Raw genomic sequence first — 19,277 nt, forward strand, 5'->3', positions numbered from 1 at the left:
CCAATCTGTCTCTCCTCAGAGCCGCTGTCCAAGTTACTGAAGAACGCTAAACATGGTGCCAAGGAAGATGTCTCAAAGGTGAGCTTAACCCAGTCATTTACGTATATGAATGGTGACACAATGCTACAGTTAGAAACAGTGTTATATCTCCATAATAGACTAATGGTTTCAGCTAGTTTGAGGTGTTATTTGCAATGGTTCCTATACCACTCACCTAACTCTCACTCAAGGACACATTTAACACTCCCTGCCTTATCACTCTCTCTCTGTAGCGGACAAGTCTGGGTGCCACCCTGCTCTCCCCCGTGTCCCAGCTGGCTCTGGGCACTATTGGCCACAGCCGCAGCCTGGTCAACCAGTCACAGAAGTCCCTGAACCCAGGTGACCATTTTGACCATAGCGACAGAGAGAATGGGGAGGAGCCACATCAGCAGGACGCCGATGATGAGGATGACAGCAGCCTGGTGAGTCTCTCCTACGTACCCACAATACACCAGTTTGACAATTTAACCTCTTATCAGATTTGCTTGATTTGATTTCCATCCCTAGCCCCTTTGCAGGTATAAAGGAATTAGATAGGTAAAGGTATGCTCATTACATGATTTTCTAACCATGTGTTGCAGGGTGGGGAAAAGAGGCTGCGAGTCCCAGGACAGTCTAGCAGGGAGAGGTTGATCCAACAGGCGTCTATAGACAGCAGCATCAACCAATGGAAGACCTTCAACATGAGCGCCTCAGACCTACAGGTGACTGACCTTAACACTGTGATGAGAATGACTAGTAGGAATAATTGTGTACTGCACTTGTAACTGTAATTTAATAAAGTTCTGTGTTTGATCTCAGAAATAGACTTTCACCACACTCGTTGGTTAGCAGAGCAAGCTAGTCCATCTACATTTGCAGATTTACAAAATAATTTAATCTCCTTCTATCCAGAGGGCTAAGGAACGTCACCACCCTCCTCTCCTCAGGGCGCCCTGTGTGACAGATGAACCTCCGGAACCCCACGTCCCCTCCATGCTGGTCCCAGACGGTGACCCCCAGACGGTGGGGAACATCTGGGCGGATCACCGCGTCCGCAGAGCCATGTTCCCCACCCGCCAGCGCACCATGAACCCCGATGAGGAGGACGAGGACATCTACCAGATGTTTGTCCCCACCGAGCCCGGCGAGCCAGAACCAGAACCACCTCCTGTTAGGTCAAAGGTCACGTCATCTCCCAGCAGGACCCAGGGACGACCCTGCAGCTGGCATGTGGAGCAGGTGCCCATAGTGCAGATCGACCCCATGTCCACCGGGGACAGCAGAGTGCTGCGGAGAGCAAGCAGCGTGGGGGAGAAACAGACTGGCTCCCGACAGAGCCCCCCTGATCAGGATGACAACCAGCAAGAGATGATCCACACCGAATCCTCCAGCAATMACATCTCGGGTTCGTCGTCAGCCGAGCACCTGACGATAGATGACATTGAAAATGTTTATGACAACATCAGCTACGAGGACCTGAAGAGCATGGGGCTGATCAAGAGGGAGCAGGAGGGTCGGGGGGTCCAGCGAGAGGGCCTTAGAGACACACAAGGCCCTGGGGCCCTAAACACCGGGMTGACAGGGGGTATTACAGAGACTCTTATCGAGCCAGACAGCAATAACCACTCCTCCATTGCCCAGGAGCTGAAGATCGTGGAGGAGAACATATATGACACTATCTGCTTCAGGGAGCCCCCAGCGAAGGGTGACAGGGACGGGAACAGAAAGGCACAGGAGAGGGACAGTCTGTTGCAGTCTGCCTCTGAGACTGACCTGATGGGCTGTGAGAGACTTGGGGGCTTCGTGTATGAGGAAAGCCTCCATTTTGGGGAGGACGAAGGGATGGAGGATAACTCTCATCCCGTCCACGGCAACTCTGAACCGGACTACTCCTCCTCATCTGCCTCGAAAACATTCTCCCAACATTCCAGCACCGGCGACCGGATGTCGGAGCAGGTGGACGAGATCTGGAACGATTTGGAAAACTACATCAAGAAGAACGAGAAGAAAGTGGAACGCCTTCCCGCCGCATTTCCCATGAGCACCAGCGAGGCCACCAAGACCTCATCTGTCAAGAGCAGCACCAAAAAGAACAACCCACATATAGCCAGACCACAAACATGCAGCCCCCCTACCAAGAGCCCCCTAGCCCGCCATCCCAACCCTCCCACTGTGACCCCACCTCACCAATTCACCATCCCCATCCTCAACATCCCAGAGCTGCTCAGAGAGGGTACCTTTGAAGACGAGGACCATTACCCCTCTCACTCTGCCCTCACTCCCCCYTCCCTCCCCCTGCCGGCCATTCCGGACCCTGCCCCTCCCGGGACAGTCAAGAGCATCCGTAACAAACTGGCCCGCCTCAGGACTGGGAGCTTCCATCTGGAGGATGATGATGAGCTGAGGGAGCTGCCCCAACAGCACCCCAGCCAGAGGGAACCCTCCATCAGGGACTTCCACAGCCTGTTCCCTGGGGAGCTGGGTTTGGACTACCCCTTGGCTTCCTCCTCTCTCCTTCTGGGTGACTCAGTGGACAGCTTCTCCCAGGAGCTCATGGACAAGACCAAGAACCGTGTGTTCCTGATGGCTCGCCAGTACAGCCAGAAGATCAAGAAGGCCAACCAGCTGCTCCGCATGAAGAGCATGGACCCCGGCGACATGTCAGGGGGACGCAACAGGGAGGAGAAGAAGCAGCAGAAAGACCTGGAAAAGAAGCAGAATGACCTGGCAGCCATTTTGGAGGAGAAGAAGCAAGGCGGTGCTGCCATAGGTAACATAAACAAAATCAGTAGTTGCTTATACCTTACAGTCATGATGTGTACAGCTAACTAGTGTATTCTTTTTTTATGTCACTCATTGTCCCCTTCTTCCTCTTTGTCTCCTTCTCCCTCTCATTCTCCATCTCCTTCTCTCTCTCTCTTTCTCTCTGTCTCAGGCGCGCGGATAGCCGAGTACTCCCAGCTGTATGACCAGGTGATGTTTAAAGACCCTCCAGATCAGGGCTCCAGCAGCCTGGGCCCTTCTGGCTCGCACTATTCCCACCCAGCGCTACCCTCTTCCCAATCCCTGCCTGAGACCTGCTCCTCCTTGGGGCTGGAAGACGACTGGCTCCACTCAACCTACAGCAACGGGGAGCTGACCAGCTTTGTGTCAGAGATGCTGTCCTCCACCCCCCAGAGCAAGCTCACCCCTGCCTGCTCCGTCCCAACCCTAAAGACCCTACCTCCCTCTCCGGAGACCTCACCCACCCAGCGATGGAGTTCTTGTGTCTCCGCCCCCAGCGAGAAGGAGGAGCATGTGTACAGTTATATTAAACGACAGACCTCCTTTAACTCCCCCTCATCTTCCTCCTCCTCCTCCTCTAAACCACCTCCTTACAGCCGCTGCCAGTCTATCTGCTCACTGGGTGACCTACAGYAGAAGGAGAATGACCGTGTCGGGTCCAACCGTGGTCCGACTACAGTCCAGAGATCCTTAGAGAGACTCCATGGCCCCAGCAGTCTGGTCCGGGCCAGTCGGCAGAGCAGCCTCCCGGAGCAGTCCAGTTTCGGTCATGGTCACTCTGACCTCACCCTCCAGGACAGTCAGCAGGTGGTGGTCCTGAACCACACCTCTGCACTGAGCATGCTCACAGCCACCCAGAACTACATGGCCAACTTCAAAGACAATGGCGACGATGACGACGACGATTATGTAGAGATCCACTCTGAGAACGAGAGCGAGCGGGATCAGGACTGCTCCAGGCAGTGTATCACCGGTGGTGGTGGTGGGGGTGGTGGTGGTAGCTCCAAGGGACCAGCCCAGAGCCAAATCCAGAGTCTGCCCTGCACTCCGGTAAGGTCCTCCTGTGGGCTGATGGACCGGGAGCGTCTGCAGGAGTACCTGCGGGTGGAGCAGCAGACACAGCAGAACCAGTCCAACATCATCCAATCACTCAGAGAGAAGTTCCAATGCCTCAGCTCCAGTAGCTTCGCTTGAGTCGCCTTGACCACCCTTAACACACCACCATATAAACACACTAGTGCATGTAGCACAAGCAGGTCTGTAGCTTTGCCATTCTCATCATGACAACAAATAACTCMCAGTATACACAAAAGACAACAAAGGACATGATTTCCTTCTACACACAACACGTCTAGAGTTATTATGACAAGGAATGACACACTAAATGCTAAATTCAGCACACTAATGTACACACATATTACACACTACACACAACAAAGGTCTATAGCTTTGTCAGTGTCTTCAGGACAACATGAACATAGATATATATATCTTAGCCTCACAGTTATATTTCACATACAACGTGCAATACTGCAGCTTCACCAAAGTCACATGGTCAAAGTTCAACATGTCACAAAACAACATGCCAAATACTGCATCTGAGTAGTCATGGCAAAATACAGTACAGGAACATACTAGTACTGCAGAGGCACTCCACCACCACAGCACTTCCTTACAGTCTTCCATGTCAAGTAGATTGACATTCATATTTATTTTAGATAAGTTGAAAAAGAACTATGAAAGTTATCATTCTAGCAAACTGTAGATGATATTGCTGAGTCCAACAGGGTGTGGTAAGGGGCTCAGAGTGCATGGGCTTAAGGTTCAAAGGGAAGCATACAGGTTATATTCTATAGATGTTGGAAATGATGATGCCATATACTGTACAGATCCATTAATTCTAACCCTTTCCCCCTGACATCCCAAAAATGTAATTTGMTAGCCTGCTGTAGACTGCTAGCATCTCTTGATGAGGAAATGGCACTGGCTGAATTGGGGTTATGTTGCTGTAATACGCTGTTTTAAACACCAGTTCATTCTAGTAAACAACCCCCTTATCAAGGTTTCAACCTTTGAGTATCGGAAAATCTCTTCCTTTTAAAACGTTGTTTTGTTTATTTAACTTCCTATAGCTGAGCTTACCCGTTATCAAAGGGATGATTCTATATGACAAAACGTCAGTGATAGTGTTTTAACTGTGTACAATACAGTATAAACCAATTTAACAATCTGAACAAGCAGCTTAATGAATTAGCAATTAGCTCAGGATTACAGGCTAGGTATGGACAGTTTATCAGCAATAATATATGTATTTTTTTAAATAGGATCCAGATGCCTTTTTAAGCTTGGAGCCTCCACACATACTGTTCATTAAGATGAGTTGACCTATATTTTACTTTGGACTATGGTGACGTCAAGCAGCAGATAGCCTATACCAGTATTCCTATAATGATTCGGTTTTCTCAACCTGCTTTGTCATAACCACGGGATCATGCTTTAAACAGAATAATCTTAAAATAAAGAGAAAGGTATGTTGATATTTCAAAGATTTTCAATAAACAGCGATAGGAGTTATCTATCTATTTTGAATCTGTGTGTCTGAAAATTGTATTAATTATATATTAGTCCTTTGCGTACACTATGTAGGTTAAGTGGCATAATGCATCCCAAGAACCTAAAATATTATTTTATCTTATTAGTAAAAAAAAACATTGTTTTTAGGAGGGACCATGGAGGACAGAGTGGGGTGTGTTTGACCTAGACATCACTTCACAGTTTCAGTAGTGAGGATACATGTTTGAACTCATCAATGTGTCCCACTTACAATATCTCATTTATCTACAAAAAAAATCCCTATTCTTGACCCCACACATTGCTGTTGAATTAGAATATTATTGACCAAAGTTTGTAAATTAGAATAAAATGTATTTATTAAAACTTTGCCTTCTTGATGAATTCTGAGACACTTTGGATACAATTTGGTTAATTTGTTTACTGTGAACGTTACAAAAATGTTTAGTTTTACTTTATACACTGTTTGATTATATTTTCTTATCAAAATAATAAATGAAAAGTTGGAATGCACAATACCATAGCAACATTAATGTATCCAAAACAACTTAAAAATATGAAGTATGATTTTTTTGTTCATGGTACATTTTGTTTCTTGTGTTTCACTGGTAGGTATTGTCAAACAAAATTGAAATTGAATTTACTCTTGCACTTTTTCTTTCTTTTTGTAACATTTGATTTGTGAACACTTTGTAAAGATGTACATTTTAGGAAAGTTATTATTGTATGCAATATAATGCTTTAGTGTTTAAGTTAAGTGTACTGTAATTTGTTTAACTGCCTAGTTACCATTCCTCAAGAAAATAAATGTATCTGAGACAATAAAGAAAATACATACTTAAAATTTTTTGGGAGGAGTTAGTAATGTTTTTGTTAAACACTGACACTTGTAAGCTACKCATGACTGAAAAACATGATGGATAAATTCATACACAAGAATGCATGAAAGCTATTCAGAGAAGAGGTTTGACCCGGCCCTGAACAGACTCAAGACCAATCAGACCTTACCCGAATGGACCCAATTATTATTATTTTTTATGGGGATCCGGACCTGAACCTGAATGGACCCGAGGACAACTTGACCTAGACCCAACTCGTACCCAAACAGGTCCGGTTCTAGACCAAACCCAATTGGACATGAGTGACAAAATAATGTATTAGCCAAGTTGCTCTTCTGGTTAACAAATGGGTCTATCTGTTGGCTAGGCCTTCTATAAGTCAATAAATTCACCTTATTAGCCATGGTCGGGTCCATTTGGGTCCACTCGGTTCTACCAGCTGAAGTTCCATAGACCTGAAATCTGATGTCAATCAAACAAGACCCAACTCCGACACAGACCTAAGGGATAAGTTAGAATTTCAGATCCGAACCCGATATGCGTATTTCTCCAAAGCTCAGTTGTCCTGAGTGTGCACAACACTGCCAGGACCTAGGATCAAGGGAGACACTCAAGTGTTTTAATACTATATTTCTTGACACACTGATGAAAATTGTCATGGCCTCTAAACCTTCAAGCTGCATACTGGACCCTGTTCCAACTAAACTACTGAAAGAGCTGCTTCCTGCGCTTGGCCCTCCTATGTTGAATATAATAAARGGCTCCCTATACACTGAACGTGTAACAAACTCACTAAAAGTGGCAGTAATAAAGCCTCTCTTGAAAAAGCCAAACCTTGACTCAGAAAATATAAAAAACTATCAGCCTGTATCAAATCTCCCATTACTCTCAAAACATTTTTAAAAAGCTGTTTGCGCAGCAACTCACTGCCTTCCTGAAGACAAACAATGTATACGAAACGCTTCAGTCTGGTTTTAGACCCCATCATAGCACTGAGATTGCACTCGTGAATGTGGTAAATTACCTTTTAATGGCGTCAGAGCAAGGCTCTGCATCTGTCCTCGTGCTCCTAGTGCTGCTTTGATACCATCGACAACCACATTCTTTTGGAGAGATTAGAAACCCAAATTGGTCTACACGGACAAGTTCTGGCATGGTTTAGATCTTATGTGTCAGAAAGATATCAGTTTGTCTCTGTGGATGGTTTGTCTTTTGACAAATCAACTGTAAATGTCGGTGTTCCTCAAGGTTCCGTTTTAGGACCACTATTGTTTTCACTATATATTTTACTTCTTGGTGATGTCATTCGGAAACATAATGTTAACTTTCACTACTTTCACTGCGGATGATACACAGCTGTACATTTCGATGAAACATGGTGAAACCCCAAAATTGCCCTGGAAGCCTGTGTTTCAGACATAAGGAAGTGGATGGCGGCAAATGTTTTACTTTTAAACTTGGACAAAACAGAGATGCTAGTTCTAAGTCCCAAGAAACAAAGAGATCTTCTGTTGGATCTGAAAATGAATCTTGATGGTAGTACAGTCATCTCAAATAAAACTGTGAAGGATCTCGGCATTACTCTGGACCCTGATCTCTCTTTTGACAAACATATCAAGAATATTTCAAGGACAGCTTTTTTCCATCTACGTAACATTGCAAAAATCAGAATCTTTCTGTCCAAAAATGATGCAGAAAAATGTATCCATGCTTTTGTCACTTCTAGATTAGACTACTGCAATGCTCTACTTTCCGGCTACCCGGTTAAAGCACTAAATAAACTTCAGTTAGTGCTAAACACGGCTGCTAGAATCTTGACTAGAACCAAAAAATGTGATCATATTACTCCAGTGCTAGCCTCTCTACATTGGCTTCCTGTTAAGGCTAGGGCTGATTTCAAGGTTTTACTGCTAACCTACAAAGCATTACATGGGCTTGCTCCTACCTATCTTTCCGATTTGGTCCTGCCGTACATACCTACACGTACGCTACGGTCACAAGTCACAGGTATCCTTACTGTCGGTAGAATTTCTAATCAAACAGCTGGAGGCAGGGCTTTCTCCTATAGAGCTCCATTTTTATGGAATTGTCTGCCTATTCATGTGAGAGACACAGACTCTGTCTCAACCTTTAAGTCTTTATTGAAGACTCATCCCTTCAGTAGGTCCTATGATTGAGTGTAGTCTGGCCCAGGGGTGTGAAGGTGAATGGAAAGGCACTGGAGCAACGAACTGCCCTTGCTGTCTCTGCCTGGCCGGCTCCTCTGTCGCCACTGGGATTCTCTGCCTCTAACCCTATTACGGGGGCTGAGTCACTTGCTTACTGTTGTTCTTCCATGCCGTCCCTAGGAGGGGTGCGTCACTTGAGTGGGTTGAGTCACTGACGTAATCTTCCTGTCCGGGTTGGCGCCCCCTTCGGGTTCAGGACGTGGGGGAGGTCTTTGTCGGCTATACCCGGTCTTGTCTCAGGGTAGTAGGTTGGTGGTTGAAGATATCCCTCTAGTGGTGTGGGGGCTGTGCTTTAGCAAAGTGGGTGGGGTTATATTCTGCCTGTTTGGCCCTGTCCGGGGGTATTGACAGACAGGGCCACAGTGTCTCCCGACCCCTCCTGTCTCAGCCTCCAGTATTTATGCTGCAATAGTTTGAGTCAGGGGGCTTGGATCAGTCTGTTGTAGCTGGAGTATTTCTCCCATCTTATCCGGTGTCCTGTGTGACTTTACTTAATGAATTTAAGTATGCTCCCTCTAATTCTCTTTCTCTCTCTTCTCTCGGAGGACCTGAGCCCTAGGACCATGCCTCAGGACTACCTGGCCTGATGACTCCTTGCTGTCCCCAGTCCACCTGGTTATGCTGCTGCTCCAGTTTCAACTTTTCTGCCTGCGGCTATGGAACCTTGAACTGTTCACTGGACGTTCTACCTTGTCCCAGATCTGCTGTTTTGGACTCTCTCTCTACCGCACCTGCTGTCTCTAACTCTGAATGATCGGCTATGAAAAGCCAACTGACATTTACTCCTGAGGTGCTGACCTGTTGCACACTCTACAACCACTGTGATTATATTTATCTGACCCTGCTGGTCATCTTTGAACGTTTGAATATCTRGGCCATGTTCTGTTATAATCTCCACCCGGCACAGCCAGAAAAGGACTGGCCCCCCCCTCAGAGCCTGGTTCTTCTCTAGGTTTCTTCCTAGGTTCTGGTCTTTCTAGGGAGTTGTCCTTTGCCACGGTGATTCCACATRTGCATTGTTTGGGGTTTTAGGCCTGGTTTCTGTACAGAACTTTATGACATTGGCTGATGTAAAAAGGACTTGATAAATACATTTGATTGATTGAAATAAAATGTATTGATTTGGAGCGGGTCGAGTCTTGGGTATATTGGGTCTACCCCCCAGCATCAGCTGGATTCTGAATCTGAACTCATGAAAAAACTTACAGGCAACTTGCTATCCTTATTTTAGGTATAGATGAATGCATGAGACTACAAACAAGTGCTACAACACCTTCCAAAGTGAGATAATACAYAAAAAGAAAATACAACAGAAGGTCATTACTTCTAGGCCAGTGTTTTTTCATCTGTGGTCCACGGGCCATGTGGATAATGCAGGTAGTCCACACATTTATTATAGATTTTTTGTTCCAAAAATAATAGTGGTTGGGAGTATTAATGGTATTAATGGTATTTTCAAATGCAAATATATTTAATAACATGGCTTTTATGTTATATTCATGCAAAAATTTGACTCTAAATTTGACAGGCAAAATAACTAATGTAAAGAATTTCTGCTACTCAGGGATGGATGGTCCTGAAGAGCTTTTGACTGTGATTTGACGCTCCCCGGAATGGAAAAGGTTGAGAGCTGCTGATCTAGGCAAAAACATATTTATTTTATTTAACCAGGCAAGTCAGTTAAGAACAGATGTGATACAGCCTGGATTCAAACCAGGGTAGTGATGCCTCAAGCACTGAGATGCAGTGCCTTAGACTGCTGCGCCACTCGGGAGCCCAATGATTACAAAGCTAATTAATGCAACACTCATAATTATTCTACTTATTTCACTGTATAAGAACAATTGCACAGCAATCACCACTAACACTATAAAGTGCACTGTGATGACCTTGGCCGAATGGAAAAGTTAACAAGCTTTCTCTCACAGTCTTTACAATGGGAGTTGACGGTTCTCCGTTGTCCTGGAGATCTGCGGCATCGGTGGTCCAAAGTGTCGTATGCACAGCCATAGGCGGAAATCCCAGGGGGGACGAGGGGGGGTCGAGGGGGGGGGCGACCCCCCCATCCTGGGAAAAATATGATTTGTCCCCCCCAATAGATCACTGTAAACATAACTATGTAATTTCAATAATATTAATAATACGCAATGAAAGCACTTATGCTGATTATAGACACTTAATAGCGCGTTTTTAAGTTTCAAAAGATTGCGACCCCCGCCCTTTTCTTCACAATGGTTTGATCCACTGCCAGTTCCTTAGCTGGCAAGGTAAAAGAGGGTTCGTATCTACTGTGTGAAAGGCACTCAAGGCACTCAATGCACGTAACTGACGTGAGGTTTATCTAGTCAATCGGCCATAGCAATGTTTTTTTTAAATGTTGGCAGGGTTCACACACACACACTAGCTGAATTTGCAGAGCTAGCACGCACACTAAAGCAAACGTTAACCATCAAGCTAGCTAGTACCTATTCCATTTATGTGACGTCGTCAAAGATGGAATCTTTGCTATCGTCAGTTTATTCAAAGATTAGCATGGAGCCGGAGTGCTTCAAAGTCCCTGTGATAAGGTTAGCGATAAACTGAAGTCCAAACTGAACAGAACAGAACTACACTCTCTTCTACCATTGTCTTAAATATATTTAATGGTCTCGTTGCAAAAGCTAAATTGTCGCTAGTGAATTTTAAATTTTATTTCACCTTTATTTAACCAGGTAGCAAAGATTATAGCAAACACCACAGAAARGGAATTGGTGCTCGCTAGCTTTGCAAATTCAGCTATTGTTGGAAGCTGTCAACTCTTGTCACTGCAATCCGTTTCCTATTTGCTAGCTCCCTTTTAGATCGAAGCACATATAGAATGATAGAAGATAAGATGATAGAAGCCCATCTCCTACTGTAAATAACCTACACACTGTGTGTGTGTAGCCTCCCGGGTGGCGCAGTGGTCTAGGGCACTGCATCGCAGTGCTAGCTGCGCCACCAGAGTCTCTGGGTTCGCGCCCAGGCTCTGTCGCAGACGGCCGCAACCGGGAGGTCCGTGGGGCGACGCACAATTGGCATAGCGTCGTCCGGGTTAGGGAGGGTTTGGCCGGTAGGGATATCCTTGTCTCAGTATGTAAAATGTAATGTAAAATGTAAAAATGTAAAATGTAATAAAAATGTATGCACTCTACTGTAAGTCGCTCTGGATAAGAGCGTCTGCTAAATGACAAAAAAAAATGTAAAAAAATGTAGCCAGCCAGCCAGCCAGGTAGAAAAATGGCAGAAAAAAGACYGACATCAGAGTATTTTTCAGTATACAAAAACGCAAAGTAAGAACCCTAGTAGCCTTAATATCTCAAAGACTAGTTGATAAAATGTTCATAAGAAAGAAGTGAAATGCTAATGYAAATGTTTCWCAATGATGTCATTAGGCAGAGCAGGCAACAGATGGCACACAGACAGCAGAGTTGGGGACAGATATGCAGGGACAGACTGGCAGAGACAGGGAATCTCAGGTAAGTTTGTTGAGTCTTTGTTTGGCAACATTATGAAAGGTTCTCCATTTTTTTTTGTAAATAGGGACATAATTGGAAAATGCCATGGATACCCCCACTCTCAACTTAAACTGGTGACTGAACTAAGATTTGTTTAAGGCAATGGTATTGCTGTTGTGATTAATTGTGTTGTTTTGGGTACCGGTAGTTACGAGTACAGCAAACACCTTATTTCTTTTCTAGGAGACAGACTGTGAGTCATTGAGGGTGGTGAAAGGGAAAGAGCCAGGGAGAGAGACTTCAGAGAACAATGTCACAGCCADGGCAGGACCAGGTGTCACCCTTGTTGCCAGCAGCACCAGTATAGGGGACAGTGGCACAGCATTGTCCAGTTACCTCAGTGATGGCACAAAACTACATCAGCCACACCCACAATTTATAGAACCGCAAACTCTTGCCAACAGAGTGTTGACGTTTCAAGAGAGATAGTTTCGCGATTTCCCCTGGCTACATTATAATCCATCAATAAAAGGAGTGTTGTGTTTTCACTGGAGCCAAGGGTTTTCAAGCCAGACATATTTTGMCCAAAGAGAAGATGCTGCTTTCATTAGTGCAGGATTTAGGAACTGGAGAAAAGCCATTGAAAAATTCACAGCACATCAAAACTGCCAAACCCACCGCCACTTTGTAACTGTAACAGCACACCAGCTAAATCCAATCAGTGTCCAGTTATCCAGCGCGTGGGGTAAACAGAAGGAGGACGCAAGGCATTGCTTGATGAAAATTGTTAGTTCGGTGCGGCATGTAGTAAGACAGGGACAAGCCTTTAGAGGCCACACGGATGACAGTGGGAATTTATACCAGCTTTTGAAACTTAGGGCAGAAGAGGATGATCCCATTTTACTGAAGTGGTTAACAGAGCGTACCACAATGTACAAAGGCCCCAAAGRACGGAATMAAATTCTGAACATCATGGCCAATACAGTCATTCGAGCCATTGCAGCTGAGATTAGGTCTCTTCCGATTGTACAATTTTCAYTAGTTGTTGATGGTACTCAAGATGTCTCTGGTGCTGAACAGGAGAGTGTCTGTCTGTGTTATGTTGACCATGACCTTGTCCCTCACAAGGAGTTTATTGGGCTGTACAGGGTGTCGGAGACAACAGGCGAGGGCATTGCGGAAGTGGCAACTGATGTCTTGTTGAGGCTCAATTTGCCCATGTCTGGCTTACGTGGGCAGAGTTACGATGGTGCCTCAAACATGGCAGGAAAATACACAGGTGCACAGGCAATTGTGAGGAGGCAGCAGCCATTAGKCCTCTATGTACATTGTGGAGCACACAGTAAATCTGATTACACAGGCTGGCTGCTCAGCCTCCCCACTGATTCCCTTTCTTGGGTCCATCAGTTAGGTGTCCTCTATGGCCAGTCAGGAAAGTTTAAGAGCATGTTTGAATCAATTGTCACGTCCAAAGATACAAATCTGACCACCCTGAAACACCTATGTCCAACAAGGTGGACTGTGCGGAATACWGCTATTAGAGCTGTGCTAGGGCAGTATGAGCGGGTACTAAGCAGCCTAGAGGAGATGGCAAAAACTGCATCCAAGACAGCTTCAACTGCCAGTGGCTTGTTCGAGCACACAGCAAAGGCAAGACTGTGTTGGGCCTCACTCTTGCCTCCGCTGTTCTTGGAGAGCTTGAATGTCTAAACATTTCACTGCAGAAGAAAACTCAGACTGTCTCTGGTATGCAGGCTGCAGTCGAGTGTGTGCGGTCATCTCTTAGGGGCAAGAGAAATGACGAAAGCTACCTTTGACTGTATGAGAAAGCAACAACATTGATTGACTATTGAATCCATTGAGACGCACTCGAGACGATTTGCTGGCAAAGCAGTGGATCACTATAGGGCAGAATTTTTTTAAGTGTTATGGTGTTTTTAAGTGTTATGGTATGGAGGTTCAGTTTGGCGACCGTTTTGACCAGGACAGTCTAAACGTCCTGCAAAAGTTGGAAAGAGCGCTTCTCACGGGGGAGTTGGATGAGTCTCTAGATCAGTACCCAGAGCTGAACATAGATTCTCTTTCAGTGCAGATCCCTCTCTTTCACAACAAATACCCCTGTATTTGCAGCAGTGCAGAGGCAGCAGTGCAGAGGCAGCAGAGGTCCTCAGGAGGCTTCCAGTGCAGGTGCGGGGGTTGTTTGACCAAGTTGAGGTGCTGATCAGAATTTTGTTTGTGGTGCAAGTGTCTTCATGTGAGGCTGAGAGGAGTTTCAGTGCACTCCGCAGACTTGGCTACGGGCTAGCATGGGCCAAGAGAGACTGAACGGCGTAGTTGTCTGTAATGTACATAAAGACAGGCTGGACAGTCTCAAGAGGGAAAATAAGCTTGTAAAAAAAATATCTGGATCCATTGAAACCCACAAACATATGTTCAGTTCTTTTGTTCAGTAGTGTGTATAGCAGTGGTTCTCAACCTTTTTGGGGGTACTGGAACTCTGCATATTTTGAGGCAAGGCAGGCAAGGTTTTGAGTGGACCTCCACCCCCTCTATATTATATGTAAAGTTACTGGTAACCTTGTGGTACTGAATACGTTCATTACAGTTTTTTATTTCACYGACCCCTTTCAATTACACCAGGGACCCCTAGGGGTCCATGGACCCCTGTTTGAGAACCCCTGGTGTATAGTATGATATTTGTTCTTTTGTTTAGTAGTTTTCAGTTTTTAGTACATGACAGTACACTTACTAATTATTTATTTAATGTTATTTTATTTAAAATTGCATACTTTGTGTGACATACTTGTCCATAGCTGCTGTTTGAAGAGTTGAGACACTGACTGAAGGATATTTTGGTTGATTTATTTGGGTTATTCATTGAAGTAGTTATTTTGCTTTTAGAACTGTGCTTATTTGTATCTTTTTGTTCTTGTAAAACTATTGTAGTAGACTCAGGCCAGTGGAGACCAACTTTGTGATGGTTCTCAATGGAGATTATTTTAGACGAGATCACACCATGTTCATTGTATTTACGAAAACTGCACCCAAACAGTGTACAGTACCATTGCCACCTACTGGCCTTTCTTGGTATTGCTGGTTTTAAGTACAAATACCTGCATACATAATGGACTGATAAGGAACACTGCTATAACTATTATTAGTAGTAGTAGTATTATAATGATTTAAACATTTGAACAAGTTGGGACAACCCTTCAGTTAACTACTGTACCTATCAATTATCCAGTAGTAGTGATTATGGTTCCTCAATATACATTTAACATATTACAACGTAGGCTATGTGTTACAGCACTACTTTTGGTGTCCCCCTCAGGAATTGCTCTTGAGAAAATGTCATGTAATTGTCCCCTCCAAAGTTGATATCAGATTTTCGCCCCTGTGCACAGCCAACCAGTGGGGGAACCTGTCGAACATGAGCAAGACACCAAAAAAACAAACAAGTATCTTTGAATGCTGGGAAATGTATTTCATCATATAGCAGTTGAATAAAAAGTGATACATACACTGCTCAAAAAAATAAAGGGAACACTTAAACAACACAATGTAACTCCAAGTCAATCACACTTCTGTGAAATCAAACTGTCCACTTAGGAAGCAACACTGATTGACAATAAATTTCACATGCTGTTGTGCAAATGGAATAGACAAAATGTGGAAATTATAGGGCAATTAGAAGACACCCCCAAAAAAGGAATGATTCTGCAGGTGTGACCGACAGACCACTTCTCAGTTCCTATGCTTCCTGGCTGATGTTTTGGTCACGTTTTGAATGCTGCCGGTGCTTTCACTCTAGTGGTAGCATGAGACGGAGTCTACAACCCACACAAGGGCTCAGGTAGTGCAGTTCATCCAGGATGGCAGCATCAATGCGAGCTGTGGCAAGAAGGTATGCTGTGTCTGTCAGCGTAGTGTCCAGAGCATGGAGGTGCTACCAGGAGACAGGCCATACATCAGGGATGTAAGCCGTAGGAGGGCAACACACCCAGCAGCACGACCGCTACTCGGTTCCGCCTTTGGCAAGGAGTGCACTGCCAGAGCCTGCAAAACGACCTTCAGCAGGCACCAAATGATGCATGTGTCTGCTCAACACGGTCTGATGGAAGATCAACAAAAGATAAGGACCCAATTTGGATGCTATTTCATATATCTGTCGAACTGTGCTATCGCTACCGTTTGCCTTGAATCAATGCTGTTGTGTGATAGCTTTGTAGTAAGCTAATATAACGATATATTTGTTTTCGCTGTAAAACACTTAAAAAATCGGGAATATTGGCTGTATTCACAAGATCTTGTCTTTCATTGCTAATCCACCATATATTCTCTGAAATGTTTTATGATTGAGTAATTAGTAAGTTGACGTTGGTGTCTGTATTTACTCTGGCTACTCCCGTGCTATTTCTGACTGTAGCTATGATGGTAGCAGTAATGTAAAACTGATTTATAGCTCAAATATTGCACATTTTTTTGACAAAACATAGATTTATTGTGTAACATGTGTATAGGACTGTCCTCTGAGGGAGTTGTTTCTAGGTTAGTTAGGTTGGTTCTAGGTTTAGTTAGGTTGGCTTTGTGCATGCTACCTGCATGCTACCGGTGCTGTGAAAAATGTCTGTCTGTCTTTTGTATTGGTGGTGAGCTAACATAAATATACTGGTGTTTTCGCTGTAAAACATTAAAAATCGGAAATATTGGCTAATTCACAAAGATCTTTGTCTTTCATTTGCTATCCACCATATATTTTTCTGAAATGTTTTATGATGTGTAATTAGGTAGTTACGTTGGTGTCTGTATTTACTCTGGCTACTCCCGTGCTATTTCTGACTGTAGCTATGATGGTAGCAGTAATGTTAAACTGATTTCATAGCTCAAATATGCACCTTTTTTGAAAAACATAGATTTATGTGTAACATGTTATAGGACTTGTCATCTGAGGGAGTTGTTTCTAGGTTAGTTAGGTTGTTCTAGGTTAGTTAGGTTGGCTTTGTTGCATGCTACCGTTGCTGTGAAAAAAAGTCTGTGCTTTTTCAATTTGTTGGTGAGCTAACATAAATATATATTGTGTTTTCCCTGTAAAAACATTTAAAAAATCGACATGTTGGCTGGATTCACAAGATGTGTATCTTTCATTAGCTGTTAATTGGACTTTGTTAATGTGTGAAAGTTAAATATTTCTAAAAAAAAAAAAAATTGAATTTCGCCGCTCTGCTTCTTCAGTGGAATGTGGGAGGAGTTCGCTAGCGGGAGATAACGGGGGGCGAATCGAATTGAATTGAATGAATTGCTAACTTCTGACATTTTTTACCGAAGCCAGAAAACAGGCGAAGGGTTACAAAAAATAGCTCTATTACAGATTGGTAAGACCCGATTTGAAATCCGACTTGTTGCTTGAAAAGCAGAAGAGTAGGGGTAGATTTTATATAGAAAACAATTGTTTCTGTAAAATGTTGGAAAGGGGTCAAACGGCAGTGTTGGAAAGTTTAAAAAACACATGGTAGTGCATTTATAAAACTGCTGTAACGTAAGTTCATACTGAATAAACCTTCTCCGGCATTGACAAGCAGAGAAGTAGAGGGAATTTTTAATCCAATAATTTTTTGCAAACTTTTGGTTTTAGTGGTCAAAATGATAGTTGTTTGAATTGAATGAATCTGCTAACTTCTGACATTTTTTACCGAAGCCAGAAAAAACAGGCGAAGGTTACAAAAATAGCTCTAGTTACAGATTGGTAAACCCGATTTGAAAATCCGACTTGTTGCTTGAAAAGCAGAAGAGTAGGGTAGATTTTATATAGAAAACATTGTTTTCTGTAAAATGTTGGGAAAGGGGTCAAAACGGCAGTTGTTTGTGAAAGTTTAAAAAACACATGGTAGTGCATTTGGTAAACTGCTGAGTACGTAAGTTCCATACTGAATAAACCTTCTCCGCATTTGACAAGCAAGAAGTGAGGGAAGTTTTAATCCAATATACTTTTGTCAAACTCTTTGCGTTAGTGGTCAAAATGAAGTTGTTTTGAATTAATGAACTGCTAACTTCTGACATTTTTTTACCGAAGCCAAGAAAACAGACGGAAGGGTTACAAAAAATAGCTCTAGTTACCAGATTGGGAGCCCGATTTGAAATCCGACTTGTTGCTTGAAAAGCAGAAGAGTAGGGTAATTTTATATAGAGAACATTGTTTTCTGAAAATGTTTGAAGGGGTCAAAACGGCCAGTTGTTTGTGAAAGTTAAAAAAACACATGTAGTGCATTTTAGTAAAAAACTGCGTAACGTAAGTTCCTACTGAAATAAAACCTTCTCCGCATTGACAAGCAGCAGAAGGTAGAGGAAGTTTTAATCCGAATATATTTTTTGTCAAACTCTGGTTTAGGTGTTCAAAATGGATAGTGTTTTGAATTTGACTGAATCTGCTAACCTTCTGACATTGTTTACCGCAAGCCAGAAAAAACAGGCGCAGGTTACAAAATAGCTCTTATTATAAGTTGTTAGCCCCGATTTTGAAATCCGACTTGTTGCTTGAAAAGCAGAAGATTAGGTAGTTTTTAATAGAAAATATTGTTTCTGTAAAAATGTTGGGAAAAGGGGTTCAAACGGCAGTCTGTTTGTGAAATTGTTTGAATTAATGAATGCTGCTAACTTCTGACATCTTTTTACCGAAGCCAGAAAAACAGCGAAGGGTACAAAATAGCTCTAGTTACAGAATGGTAGACCCGATTTGAAATCCGACTTGTTGCGTTAAAAGCAGAAGAGGAGGGGAGATTTTATGAAAACAATTGTTTTCTGTAAAATGTGGAAAGGGTCAAAACGGCAGTTTTGTGAAAAGTTGTTTTGAATTGAATGATCTTGCTAACTTCTGACATTTTTTTCCGAAGCCAGAAAAACAGTTGCGAAGGTTTACCAAAAAAGCTCTAGTACAGATTGTAACCCGATTTAAATCCGACTTGTTGCTGAAAAGCAGAAGAGTAGGGGTAGATTTTAATAGAAAACATTGTTTCTGTAAATTGGGAAAGGAGTCCAAAAACGCAGTTGTTGTGAATTTTGAAAACAAACACATGGGTAAGTGCAATTTAGTTAAACTGCTGTAACGTAAGTTCCATACTGAATAAACCTTCTCCGCATTTGACAGCAGAGAAGTAGAGGAAGTTTTAATCCAATATATTTGTGTCAAACTCTTTGGTTTAGTGTGAAAATGATAGTTGTTTGATTATATGATCTGCTTAACTTTCTTGACATTTTTTACCGAAGCCAGAAAACAGGGCGAAGGTACAAAAATAGCTCTTTACAGATTGTAGACCCGATTTGAAATCGACTTGTTGCTTGAAAAGCGAAATCTCTCTCCT

General features: G+C 43.5%; 1 protein-coding gene and 1 long non-coding RNA gene across 2 annotated transcripts in view; both read left to right on the forward strand.

Annotated features, from left to right (window-relative positions):
- Positions 1-6,226, forward strand: part of LOC111961241 (pleckstrin homology domain-containing family G member 1-like) — a 41,882-nt gene extending 35,656 nt beyond the window's left edge. The window contains exons 12-16 of the mRNA XM_023983362.2: positions 20-78; positions 273-464; positions 624-746; positions 937-2,794; positions 2,960-6,226. Coding sequence (XP_023839130.1) covers positions 20-78; positions 273-464; positions 624-746; positions 937-2,794; positions 2,960-4,002 — 3,275 coding nt within the window. The 3' untranslated portion in view covers positions 4,003-6,226. The remainder of the gene's footprint in view (positions 1-19; positions 79-272; positions 465-623; positions 747-936; positions 2,795-2,959) is intronic.
- Positions 1-19,277, forward strand: part of LOC139027903 (uncharacterized) — a 393,207-nt gene that overhangs the window by 216,773 nt on the left and 157,157 nt on the right. The window lies entirely within an intron of this gene.

The sequence above is a fragment of the Salvelinus sp. IW2-2015 genome, linkage group LG1 (assembly GCF_002910315.2).
Source record: "Salvelinus sp. IW2-2015 linkage group LG1, ASM291031v2, whole genome shotgun sequence".
Taxonomy (NCBI): domain Eukaryota; kingdom Metazoa; phylum Chordata; class Actinopteri; order Salmoniformes; family Salmonidae; genus Salvelinus; species Salvelinus sp. IW2-2015.